Raw genomic sequence first — 14,309 nt, 5'->3', positions numbered from 1 at the left:
TTTCTTGACAGAGTTGAAAAAGGGTTAGTCCCACATGTCTTCACTTACAAAACAATTAATTTAATTGTTGTGTTAAATGACCTCATCTCTCTGCTACCTGACATGACATCTAAAATGCTGAGAACCTATCCAATATCGACATCTTTTCGCATGTCTAACTCGTTCAACAACAATTATATTCTTCCTGGTTGATGGACAGAGTATATGTATAAATAGAACTTGTTTTATGTTCCACGTCAGAACTTATCAAACAACCATCAGATAGGAACACTGTAAAGCTGAATCTACTGTATCTGCCCTGGACCCTGAGCTGACAGGATGTCCCACATAGGACTGTATGCAGTTGTAGGAGCTCTCTGTAAGTATATATGTCAATTTTTCAGGAAGCATTTACATGCATTTAGTTTGTATGGCTATGTTCAGATAATATATAATATGTATATAATAACAATAATAATGGCAATAATAATAATAAACATATATATTTATTTATAGAGCAAATTGCAAAAAAAATAAATCTATTCAAAGAACAGAACAAAAACATGTGCACAAAAAGTGTATGGCGTATTAACTTTCTTTCAATCTTTTTGTTAAATTTAACGTATTTCTATCAACAGTGTACACACTCCCCAGTAATTTTTCTTATTACATTTCAAGTCTGTGAGTACCTGTATGATTATATATATATATATTCTTTTTTTTTCTTTTTTTTTGCTGTTTGTTTTATATACAGACGATACCAGAAAAAAAAAAAAAAGGGGGGGATATAAATGTAACTGTACATGCGTATTATGTCTGTGAAACCTAAATTGAATTCCCTAATAAAAAAAATAAAAAATAAAAAAAAAGTGTATGGCGTGAAATGAAAACTTTAAGATAATCAAATATAACATTTCAACATTCAAATTATGAAAAGGCCCTTCAACAAAGCAAGCAATAACACATTTCCAACAACTGAAACCAGTCGTTTCAAGAAAAGAAATAAAACTTGATGGGAAAAAGGAGAAGAATCATTGGGAAGGCTCACAAAAGAGGTGGCCTCTTTCCAGGGTGGACAGTCGTGCTATAGGTGTGAGTGGGCAATATTGAAATGCAAACAAAGAACAAAATCCAATTATAATGAGGGAATTTATACATGTATAAAGTGCAGTAATAAATCAAATTACAAAATAATTTAAATCTATAGAAAGGTATTTTGATACAAGTACATTTTAAGAGGTGACTTAAAAGAAGACAGATTTAGCAAGCCTGAGATCCTCAGGCAGGTTGTTCCAGAATCAAGGGGGCCTGTCTTCAGCATCAACTCAGGAACAACCAGCAAATACAGAATTTCTCTTGTATTTTTGTTGTGTTTCAGTGGCATTTCAAACGCTTGATTGGTCAGTTTTATCCCTGTCCCTTACCCAGACCTTTAATCTTCTACTTCGGATTCTACTCTGCTAAAACCAAAAGTTTCAAGTTCAAGTTTCAAATTTTTACAACAAGTTTCCCAGCAAAGGGCTTTAATTTGTATGTTATGGTTACGAAGACTGGCAGTCCAGCACATACATTTTGCTAAACAAAGGTTTATGGTAAATATTGCCTGCGAGAAGAATATTTGTATTGTCTTGTATTGTCATTTCCTATTTATTTTATTGACAAAAACATCAGAGATTTATTTAATGTAATTAGCATATCATGGTAGAACTACCAATTTTAGACAAAAACTTAACATATGTCATTTCCATTCTCACAAGCAATAATGTGCAAATCAAAATTCAGGGAGTTACTTCCATGTTCTACAGCGTGCACAAGAAATGTGGCGCTGTGGTCAAGTGGTTTGCAAGATGAGCCAATTCAGAGTGTAATATATACCTTATACTGTATATCTGTATATCTTTTCAGTGTTGACCACAGCATGTGTGAAATCGTGCACACGCACACGCACAGGCACAGGCACAGGCACAGGCACAGGTAGGCTGTACTATGTGTGGGGGCGCATGCATGTTGCTACAGTAGGAGTCTACAGAATGTGTGCTTTTGAGAGAGACAAAGGGAGAGTGACAGTAACATAGAGATGGATGGAAGGAGTCAAGTGTGGTCTATGTAAAATGTTTGTGGTCACTGGGTGGTACATAATTATGACAGTTTGTTTTACAGTATGTGTGTCCTGTGCAAGCACTAATTTATGTGATCTTATTTCAGTATCAAGTCAAACCTGTGAAGGCAACACAGCACAACTTAACTGTGGTGAGTAGCTACTCTTATGATCACAAATGCCATCCCACACTAAGCATGGAATACCTGAGTAAACTGCTCTCCCAAGTCAAGGACTGCATTGTAACAATAGAAACAATGAAAATAAGTATGTAACTTGATTGACAATGGGTAAATTACCAGTACATGTTGTTACCCCAGCAGAAGCCGGTATTTAAATTATTGAATCGTATTAGCCTCAATAATCACTAATGCACAAAACTAGATTCACAGAACAAATGTAATCAACTAAAGGGAATGCACATAACATTACAAGAATCTGCAGTAGATTCAGATTCAACTTTAAATAAACGTAACAACATTCACATATGTTTTAGATACAAATATGAACATTAAAGCTGCACTATGTAACTTTCCTCTTCTACAAGTGCTGAAATTTTCACCATTGAGCTAATAGAGCCTTCCTGCTTACTCGGGGGATAAATTGAATCTTGACCTTCAGGTCAAAACCCGAAACAGGATTGTGTCAAAGGTCGTGTCTCACCTAGACATAGGATCTAAATGTCTCAATAGAAGAGCAGGGAGACAAAATACAACCACCCTAATTGTATGTTATATTGTATTAACATACTCTACGATACAGATTGAACAAAATTATATTTAATTCATTAAAAAAATAGTGTTGCTTTAAGCACTTAAAATGCAAGTGTATTCAAAATATATATATTTATGGATTTTATTTATTTGTGTGTGCATCGGAGAAACGTTTTGATTAATCGAATACTGGTAATCGAATAAGTGTTTACAGTATGCCAGTATGTATACAGTATATGTAGAGTACATTATTATAATGACTTTGTTTTGTTATTTCCATTTAATTAAAATGACAAATATTCCTGTGTTTTTAGGGAGCCATGTGATAAAAGTCCTTACTGCTAACTATGGTCGCACTGATAAACGTGTCTGTGCCAAGGGACGTCCTGCATCACAGATCACCAAAACCAACTGTGTCCTGCCCAGGGCTGTGAACGTGATGGCTGGAAGGTTAGCCTGACCACTCTGTCATTCTAACTAAATTAGCTCTGACCTCCCTTACCACTAAACTTTGTTGTTACAATATATATTTGAGTCTGAAATGAAACAAAACAAAACATGGTTTTGTTTGTTAGACCACTCCAATATCTACCACTCCCTCCCTCTACAATTTAGGTGTTTAGCAGACACTCTTAATCCAGAGCGATTTACAGTAAGCAAGAGTGTCATCTATGTTCTGATTCTGGGGGTGTGTGGGGGAAGGGGGGGGACACAAGGTGAGCAAGTGGGAGCTAATGGGGTAGTGGGTGCTTATAGGCCCAAAGCCAAATCCCCCCTCGATGCCTTGACGTCCCACCTAGCTAGTGGTCGTTTAAGTGATTTTAAAAAATGGTGTATTATGAGAATCTGCTATTAATGCTCACAAGACTTCATTCAATTAGAAATGGCTTTATAATCCCAAAGCTGCACTTTCAAATTTCAAAACATTCTTGAAAAAACAACAGACGATCCGGGCAGTAAAAAAAAAGGAAAACCCTTGATTAATACAAGGCGACTTCTTGAAAAAAATGAGAGAAATGCACACACACACACGCACACGCACACGCACGCACGCACGCACGCGCGCGCACACACACACACACACACACACACACACACACACACACACACACACACACACACACACACACACACAGTATATATGATTGGTGTAATGGTTTGCAAGATTAGCCGTATACAGACAGACATGCGCAAATTTGGAGGACATACGGGGGGCATACGGACACGAGCTGTTGTGGACAGCTAGCTCTGGTCCATAGCAAGAACCCGCTATGGACCAGAGCTAGTAGACAGCCTGCCTCCTCATTTTCCAAGCATTCATTCATTAAAAACAAAAAAAAAGTAAAAAATACCTTGAACAAAAAGAAGAAAAAAACAGATCTAATTCTACCATTTTTCCCAGATGTGATGGAAAGTCCAGCTGTTCTGTGCCTGCAACAAACAATGTGTTCTCTGATCCATGTGGCGGAACATACAAGTACCTGCAGGTGACCTACAACTGTGTACCCAAACGTGAGTATTACTGTGTGTGTGTGTGTGTGTGTGTGTGTGTGTGTGTGTGTGTGTGTGTGTGTGTGTGTGTGTGTGTGTGTGTGTGTGTGTGCGTGTGTGTGCGTGCGCGTGCGTGCGCGTGCGTGCGTGTGTGTGTGTCTATGTAAAATGTTTGTGGTCACTGGGTGGTACATAATTATGACAGTTTGTTTTACAGTATGTGTGTCCTGTGCAAGCACTAATTTATGTGATCTTATTTCAGTATCAAGTCAAACCTGTGAAGGCAACACAGCACAACTTAACTGTGGTGAGTAGCTACTCTTATGATCACAAATGCCATCCCACACTAAGCATGGAATACCTGAGTAAACTGCTCTCCCAAGTCAAGGACAGCATTGTAACAATAGAAACAATGAAAATAAGTATGTAACTTGATTGACAATGGGTAAATTATCAGTACATGTTGTTACCCCAGCAGAAGCCGGTATTTAAATTAATGAATCGTATTAGCCTCAATAATCACAAATGCACAAAACTAGATTCACAGAACAAATGTAATCGACTAAAGGGAATGCACATAACATTACAAGAATCTGCAGTAGGTTCAGATTCAACTTTAAATAAACGTAACAACATTCACATATGTTTTAGATAAAAAAATAAGAACATTAAAGCTGCACTATGTAACTTTCCTCTTCTACAAGTGCTGACATTTTCACCATTGAGCTAATAGAGCCTTCCTGCTTACTCGGGGGATAAATTGAAACTTGACCTTCAGGTCAAAACCCGAAACAGGATCGTGTCAAAGGTTGTGTCTCACCTAGACATAGGATCTAAATGTCTCAATAGAAGAGCAGGGAGACCAAATACAACCACCCCAATTGTATGTTATATTGTGTTAACATACTCTACCATACAGATTGAACAAAATAATATTTAATTAATTTAAATATTATTTAAGCACTTAAAATGCAAGTGTATTTCAAATATATATATTTATGGATTTTATTTATTTGTGTGTGCATGGGAGAAACGTTTTGATTAATCGAATACTGGTAATCGAATAAGTGTTTACAGTATGCCAGTATGTATACAGTATATGTACAGTACATTATTATAATGACTTTGTTTTGTTATTTCCATTTAATTAAAATGACAAATATTCCTGTGTTTTTAGGGAGCCATGAGATAAAAGTCCTTACTGCTAACTATGGTCGCACTGATAAACGTGTCTGTGCCAAGGGACGTCCTGCATCACAGATCACCAAAACCAACTGTGTCCTGCCCAGGGCTGTGAACGTGATGGCTGGAAGGTTAGCCTGACCACTCTGTCATTCTAACTAAATTAGCTCTGACCTCCCTTACCACTAAACTTTGTTGTTACAATATATATTTGAGTCTGAAATGAAACAAAACAAAACATGGTATTGTTTGTTAGACCACTCCAATATCTACCACTCCCTCTACAATTTAGGTGTTTAGCAGACACTCTTAATCCAGAGCGATTTACAGTAAGCAAGAGTGTCATCTATGTTCTGATTCTGGGGGTGTGTGGGGGAAGGGGGGGACACAAAGTGAGCAAGTGGGAGCTAATGGGGTAGTGGGTGCTTATAGGCCCAAAGCCAAATCCCCCCCTCGATGCCTTGACGTCCCACCTAGCTAGTGGTCGTTTAAGTGATTTTAAAAAATGGTGTATTATGAGAATCTGCTATTAATGCTCACAAGACTTCATTCAATTAGAAATGGCTTTATAATCCCAAAGCTGCACTTTCAAATTTCAAAACATTCTTGAAAAAACAACAGACGATCCGGGCAGTAAAAAAAAAAAGGAAAAACCTTGATTAATACAAGGCGACTTCTTGAAAAAAATGAGAGAAATGCACACACACACACACACGCGCACGCACACACACACACACACACACACACACACACACACACACACACACACACACACACACACACACACACACACACACACACACACACACACACACACACACACACACACACACACACACACACACACACACACACACACACACACACAGTATATATGATTGGTGTAATGGTTTGCAAGATTAGCCGTATACAGACAGACATGCGCAAATTTGGAGGACATACGGGGGGCATACGGACACGAGCTGTTGTGGACAGCTAGCTCTGGTCCATAGCAAGAACCCGCTATGGACCAGAGCTAGTAGACAGCCTGCCTCCTCATTTTCCAATCATTCATTCATTAAAAACAAAAAAAAAGTAAAAAATACCTTGAACAAAAAGAAGAAAAAAACAGATCTAATTCTACCACTTTTCCCAGATGTGATGGAAAGTCCAGCTGTTCTGTGCCTGCAACAAACAATGTGTTCTCTGATCCATGTGGCGGAACATACAAGTACCTGCAGGTGACCTACAACTGTGTACCCAAACGTGAGTATTACTGTGTGTGTGTGTGTGTGTGTGTGTGTGTGTGTGTGTGTGTGTGTGTGTGTGTGTGTGTGTGTGTGTGCGTGTGCGTGCGCGTGCGTGCGTGTGTGTCTATGTAAAATGTTTGTGGTCACTGGGTGGTACATAATTATGACAGTTTGTTTAGTATGTGTGTCCTGTGCAAGCACTAATTTATGTGATCTTATTTCAGTATCAAGTCAAACCTGTGAAGGCAACACAGCACAACTTAACTGTGGTGAGTAGCTACTCTTATGATCACAAATGCCATCCCACACTAAGCATGGAATACCTGAGTAAACTGCTCTCCCAAGTCAAGGACAGCATTGTAACAATAGAAACAATGAAAATAAGTATGTAACTTGATTGACAATGGGTAAATTACCAGTACATGTTGTTACCCCAGCAGAAGCCGGTATTTAAATTAATGAATCGTATTAGCCTCAATAATCACAAATGCACAAAACTAGATTCACAGAACAAATGTAATCGACTAAAGGGAATGCACATAACATTACAAGAATCTGCAGTAGGTTCAGATTCAACTTTAAATAAACGTAACAACATTCACATAAGTTTTAGATAAAAAAATAAGAACATTAAAGCTGCACTATGTAACTTTCCTCTTCTACAAGTGCTGACATTTTCACCATTGAGCTAATAGAGCCTTCCTGCTTACTCGGGGGATAAATTGAATCTTGACCTTCAGGTCAAAACCCGAAACAGGATTGTGTCAAAGGTCGTGTCTCACCTAGACATAGGATCTAAATGTCTCAATAGAAGAGCAGGGAGACAAAATACAACCACCCCAATTGTATGTTATATTGTATTAACATACTCTACGATACAGATTGAACAAAATTATATTTAATTCATTTTAAAAAATAGTGTCGCTTTAAGCACTTAAAATGCAAGTGTATTCAAAATGTATATATTTATGGATTTTATTTATTTGTGTGTGCATCGGAGAAACATTTTGATTAATCGAATACTGGTAATCGAATAAGTGTTTACAGTATGCCAGTATGTATACAGTATATGTACAGTACATTATTATAATGACTTTGTTTTGTTATTTCCATTTAATTAAAATGACAAATATTCCTGTGTTTTTAGGGAGCCATGTGATAAAAGTCCTTACTGCTAACTATGGTCGCACTGATAAACGTGTCTGTGCCAAGGGACGTCCTGCATCACAGATCACCAAAACCAACTGTGTCCTGCCCAGGGCTGTGAACGTGATGGCTGGAAGGTTAGCCTGACCACTCTGTCATTCTAACTAAATTAGCTCTGACCTCCCTTACCACTAAACTTTGTTGTTACAATATATATTTGAGTCTGAAATGAAACAAAACAAAACATGGTTTTGTTTGTTAGACCACTCCAATATCTACCACTCCCTCTACAATTTAGGTGCTTAGCAGACGCTCTTAATCCAGAGCGATTTACAGTAAGCAAGAGTGTCATCTTTGTTCTGATTCTGGGGGGGTGTGGGGGAAGAGGTGGGGCACAAGGTGAGCAAGTGGGAGCTAATGGGGTAGTGGGTGCTTATAGGCCCAAAGCCAAATCCCCCTCGATGCTTTGACGTCCCACCTAGCTAGTGGTCGTTTAAGTGATTTTAAAAAATGGTGTATTATGAGAATCTGCTATTAATGCTCACTGACAGACTTCATTCAATTAGAAATGGCTTTATAATCCCAAAGCTGCATTTTCAAATCTCAAAACATTGTTAAAAAAACAACAGACGATCCGGGCAGTAAAGAAAAAGGAAAAACCTTGATTAATACAAGGCGACTTCTTGAAAAAAATTAGAGAAATGCACACACACACACACACACACACACACACACACACACACACACACACACACACACACACACACACACACGCACACGCACACGCACACACACACACACACACACACACACACACACACACACACACACACACACACACACACACACACACACACACACACACACACACACACACATACACAGTATATATGATTGGTGTAATGGTTTGCAAGATTAGCTGTATACAGACAGACATGTGCAAATTTGGAGGACATACGGGGGGCATGCGGACACGAGCTGTTGTGGACAGCTAGCTCTGGTCCATAGCAAGAACCCGCTATGGACCAGAGCTAGTAGACAGCCTGCCTCTTTCCAATCCTTCATTAAATAATAATAAAAAAAATAAAAAATACCTTGAACAAAAAGAAGAAAAAAACAGATCTAATTCTACCACTTTTCCCAGATGTGATGGAAAGTCCAGCTGTTCTGTGCCTGCAAAAAACAATGTGTTCTCTGATCCATGTGGCGGAACATACAAGTACCTGCAGGTGACCTACAACTGTGTACCCAAACGTGAGTATTACTGTGTGTGTGTGTGTGTGTGTGTGTGTGTGTGTGTGTGTGTGTGTGTGTGTGTGTGTGTGTGTGTGTGTGTGCGTGTGCGTGCGTGTGCGTGCGTGCGTGTGTGTGTGTGTGTGTGTGTGTGTCTGCCAGTGCTGTCTCCTTAACCATGGATGTCAGTAGCACATGTCGCTTACTGTAACTGAATGTCTATAATTACATTTCAGGCTTAAGTTTGACCACCTGTGAACATGGGAAAGCAACACTTAACTGTGGTGAGTACTACAGAAACATATATGATATCATAGGAAACGTCCAACATATTTAGTACTATTCAGCACCTATTAGTGTTTGGGAATGGACATTTGACTTCACTGCACTGTATGGTACGATGTTACTGCATCATAATATCACTACTGTGACATTTTGTATTGTATCCTATAGAACTGTTAATACAGGCACATGGTGTGGATACAGTTGACACTACAGCTCAATAATACGTGTTTTAACCACTTCCAGCTTGGTGTCCCTTTTTTGGACATCATAGGTGAAAATGTAAAAAACTAATCAAAACAAGTAAAAATATGCAAATGGCAGATCTACAGCGTTGTACAGCGAAGTAGTCATAGGGCTTAAGTGGATAAATCAAACAGTGCTGAAATCAGCATTGGCTACTGTTTGTCTCCTCAGGAAGTCAACAGATCAAGGTGCTATCTGCTAACTACGGCCGCACGGACAAACGCACCTGTGCTGCAGGACGTCCAGCTAACCAAGTGACCAAAACTAACTGCATACTCCCCAAGACCCTGTCGGTGATGGCTAAGAGGTTAGCCTGAATAGTACTGCAGATAGTGTTCAGATTCTGGACTACCGTTTGAGCATAAAACCCCAGCTACTTCCTTATTAATTGATGGGACATACTGGAAAGAGACAACCCAAAACCAAAGCAAAATTCAATGCAATCTAGCGCAAAAAAAGAGAATATACATTGGCAGAATACCTGAGCGACCCAAAACTAAGGAAAGCCTTGACTAGGTACAGACTCAGTGAACACAGCCTTGCAACAGAGAAAGGCCGCCACAGACAGACTCCGCTCCCAAGGGAAGACAGACTATGCACCCACTGCACACAAAACATTTTTTGGAAACAGAGCTACACGTTCTAACCACCTGCCCACTATACCAAGACATCAGAGATACATACACTTCCCACAGATTACATACACCCTAAGTGAGTTTGAAAACATGACCAACGACAAAAAACTCCCATACCTACTGGGAGAAATACAAATGTGCGAACACAGCAGCTAGATGTGTGAACTGTTGCAATAAAAGAAGGTTAGCCAATGGAATACAACCACCCTAAGGCCTAACCACTGAGTGTCTGTCTATCTGTACCGAGTAGACCTCTAGACCTACTGCACATATAAACAGAGGTGCTACCTTTAAACGCATTTTAAATCTGAGGCTTTTCTTTAAACTATTTAAATACTTTTGAGAAAAAATGCTACTAATTGTCCCAAAGTGACTGTAAAAGATTGCTGCTATTTGTTTCAAAAAAGCTTCATACCCTGTGTATATAGCATGTATATAAAACGACACAATGTGACATACTGTAGCTTTGTTTAACACAATGCTTAACCCCCACCAACTGTATATACTTTCCACATTTTCTTAAACTGTTTTTATTATATTTTGACACTTGCTTTGGCATGTAAACGTATTTTTTCTCATGCCATTAAAGCTCCCTTGAATTGAATTGAATTGATGGGGGTCTCTCTCTCTCTTTAGGTGTGATGGCAGGACCTCCTGTTCTCTGTATGCTACTAATACTGTGTTCTCCGACCCTTGCTATGGAACTTTTAAGTACTTGAAGGCGCATTACATGTGTCTACCTCCTAAAAGTAAGTGTACATGCATGCTGCTCTGTTGTTCCTTCATTCCTGACTATCTTCGTACAAATCAGTAGGCTACTACACTGATTTGCAGAGCTTGATAACATTTAAAGCTGACTTATTTTAACAGAACAAGTTGTTGCATGCGAGGGCTCTACGGCTCGCCTGGCATGTGGTAAGACAAATTTACGTCACATTCACAGTATTAGAATACAACTGGTTTTTACATTTACTTTTAACTGAAATCCTTCTCTTCCATATCACAATGTTTCAATATAGTATATACAGATAAGTAACACATATTTACACTGAGACAGTATTAGTCCAATGATCATCTTCCTGTATGACATTGATCGTGTTTCTCTCACTGTCTGCCTCTTATTACTCTCTCAACCTCTCTTTCTTCTCAGGTAGTAATCAGGTGATCAGAGTGGACAGCGCTAACTACGGTCGTCATAACAAGAAAACCTGCTCTTCCGGGCGTCCATGTAATCAGATTTCGAACACCAGTTGTTCCCGTCCCAGCACCAAAGTTGCTGACAGGTTTGCTTGTGGTTTTATATTATTATATTGTGTTTGGCCATATTTCTAGGGCTATAGCAGTCATCCACTGCTCAAAGTCTTAATGTTGTTTTTATATTTATTTTATTATGTTTCTCACACAATTCTTATGTCGTTTTTATATTTAATGTTGGATAAAGCTATTTCTACTGTTTTTTAAAAGTGCTATACAAATAACCTTAATTATTATGATGTTACTCTGGGGAACTGTGTGAAATGAGACACATTCAGGAAGAGAAATAGAAATAGCAGATCTACAAGGTGACAATGCATCACGTTCCGACGCGTTGTGAGCTTGTAGACCGGCTATTTTCTGTGCACAACTACATCGCATGATAAAGCTATGAATCATCAACATGCCCTTTGCAATGCCCCAAATTTATTTGATCTGTCTGGATGCTCTCTTAGGTGCAATGGGAAGAGACAGTGTAACTTCCGTGCAGTCAATTCAGAGTTCGGGGACCCCTGTTATGGCACATACAAGTACCTGGATGTGAGCTACCACTGTCTGCCTTAGAAAGGTACTGTATGGTATGGGAATCTCAGAGGATAACAGTCTAATTCAGTTCATTTTGCCTACTGATGGTTTTAAATCAACCTTTTGTTCATTGAAATAAGTCTGTTTAAACATCATCTAAGTAGCTTTTAGGGTATAATGTCAGTATGGAGAATATAGGCAGTGGATTTTGAATATATTACTGCTGCATAGTGACTAGGAGTTTGTTCTAGCTAAACATCCTTTCCTTGGCCATGTCTTTCTGTGCTAATTACTGTTCTGCGTTATTTTACAGGAGACCATATATCAGGGGTGAGGGGACAAAACTTCAAGTATACGAGATCTGTTTTTCCTGTTTCTGCTTTTCTTCTTATAAGTTATAAGATCAACATAAAAAATCTGCCATTTTTCAGTCAATCAATACATGAATAAAATTGTTTGTAGTAAAACATTAGAGGCCACTGATGACTGGCCTAATGCACTTTTATTAATAAACTTAGTTTTTTATCTTTTGTGAAGTGGGAAAGTATCTGCCTTAATAAAGTAAATATTGCATCCTCACCGGCTATGTCTGCACTATGTATAGAATTGAGATTGCCTGATTTTCATTTGCAGTCCCAGGGAAATCACGTAACTACAGAATACAATAAAGCAATAAATACAATAGACATAAGTTCCACCAATATTTAAAACTGGAGTTATTATTGGTGAGTGCATGATTGAGTTTTGGTTTGTTTTTTGTCTTGTAAATGGTGAACTGGTAGATTTTCAGATCTCCATTGTTCATATGCACTGAGTTTGCTTTAACACAAAACGCAGATTGGCCAAATAAAAGGTAATGGTTCTCCTAAATGCAACCACACCTGAGACCCTATTCCTCCCTACTGAACCTCTGAATCTGTGTATGAGAACACGTTTCTTTAAAGGTGATGGTACAAGATCATGAATGATTAAATACGGTACATCAGAATATTGTTAAAATATAGTCCATATATTCCAATTCCGATTCCATCCAAGTCAAGTTAAGTACAGTGTTATAAGAAAAGATTAAAGTTGATCATTTTGAAAGAAGCACATTGTGTTTAACTGTGTCAATGCCTTCCAGGAAGACTGCACCCACTACACCACGTTGGCACAGTTAGCACAGCCTCATGTCCCACCAACATTCCGCTGCTTGAGTAAGGGACAAATAAATCGCCCATGATTGTCAATTCACTTTGGTCAACACTGGCCTTGATTTCTTCAACTACAAAATCACATGGGATAGTCAATTTCCAACATCATACACTGCTCTGCATACTGTAGATCATAATCTACTCTATGATGTGCTCTATGGTCATCTTTCAATTCACGTCTCTCCACTGGCTTTCGGTTGCTGCCACCCAGTTTGCGCTTTTAAGTCACTCTGGATAAGAGCATTTGCCAAATACCTTAACAGTAGGCCTACTTGTAATGTAATCTAGGCATAGTTTGGTAGCTGTAACTGTGAGCTGGTCCTCTCCCTTACATACTATATTAGGTGGTTGGTTGTGTAGATGCAGAAGTGATAATGGCATAATGACCTTTAAGTTTAAATCTTTTAAAATAATTGTCTTAAAGCCTTTGTTGCTTATTGTTTATCAGTGTCATATCTTTGGTCAAATGGGCTGTAACGGCCATTGTGATTTTATATGGATGGGGAGGTTGTTTAGTGGTCCTGGCTATCAACTAACTCCTAGTATGGTGATAATGCAGGACAAGATGAAGACAAGGCCAGGGCACAGTCCAGACTTGTGTTGCTAGATCTTACTGAGGGGTCAGAGAACACAGTGTTAGTACTTACTAGTAGTCTACCAATCACTGAACACAAGTGAGGAAGAGGGAAATTTGTTGCCTATATATATTTACATGTGGGATTATTACAATAATATGAATCATGATGCTACAACTATGATCTCACCTGTGTGACAGTCCAATGCAGTGGTGCATTTATTTTCAAATACAACCAGAATCTCTCTGGCCCCGCTTAGTGCAGCGTCATACAAAATTCCCCCAGCCAGTAACAGCATGATGTACATTGTACACAAATGCGTCCTTGGGTGAGGCGAGTCAGGCAATTACACTTTTGTTTTGTCATAAACATTACGATATAGGCCGGCCTGGCTATCACCTCAGATCATCATCTCCAGCACAGCAGGATCCTGATTGGAGTAGAGATATAGGGCCCTATTCTGGGCGCCGCCTTACCCATTATCCCTAAATCTCTTTGCCATTTTTTACTATTTTGAAAAACATTTTC

The 14,309-nt window shown here is 38.8% G+C and overlaps 1 protein-coding gene across 3 annotated transcripts; it reads left to right on the top strand.

Moving 5' to 3' along the window:
- Nucleotides 1-115: 115 nt before the first annotated feature.
- Nucleotides 116-12,592, top strand: LOC311053360 (rhamnose-binding lectin). Of its 3 annotated transcripts, none has more exons than XM_084068850.1 (18): nt 116-358; nt 1,885-1,941; nt 2,185-2,229; nt 3,105-3,240; nt 4,193-4,302; nt 4,544-4,588; nt 5,459-5,594; nt 6,599-6,708; nt 6,917-6,961; nt 7,840-7,975; nt 8,983-9,092; nt 9,308-9,355; nt 9,771-9,906; nt 10,871-10,983; nt 11,105-11,149; nt 11,385-11,517; nt 11,944-12,056; nt 12,327-12,592. In XM_084068850.1, exons 1-17 carry the CDS (start codon nt 319-321, stop codon nt 12,050-12,052), a joined length of 1,554 nt encoding a protein of 517 aa, XP_083924976.1. In that variant the 5' UTR covers nt 116-318; the 3' UTR covers nt 12,053-12,056; nt 12,327-12,592. The 3 variants fall into 3 exon arrangements, with proteins under 3 accessions (XP_083924976.1, XP_083924975.1, XP_083924974.1); XM_084068849.1 differs by having other exon boundaries at nt 1,885-1,953; nt 11,105-11,146; XM_084068848.1 differs by having other exon boundaries at nt 1,885-1,953.
- The last annotated feature ends 1,717 nt before the right edge of the window (nt 12,593-14,309 follow it).

Source organism: Gymnoscopelus microlampas (assembly GCF_963454915.1).
Source record: "Gymnoscopelus microlampas genome assembly, chromosome: 10".
NCBI lineage: Eukaryota > Metazoa > Chordata > Actinopteri > Myctophiformes > Myctophidae > Gymnoscopelus > Gymnoscopelus microlampas.
Note: the sequence above shows the minus strand (reverse complement) of the source record. Positions and strands in the feature narration are given on the sequence as shown.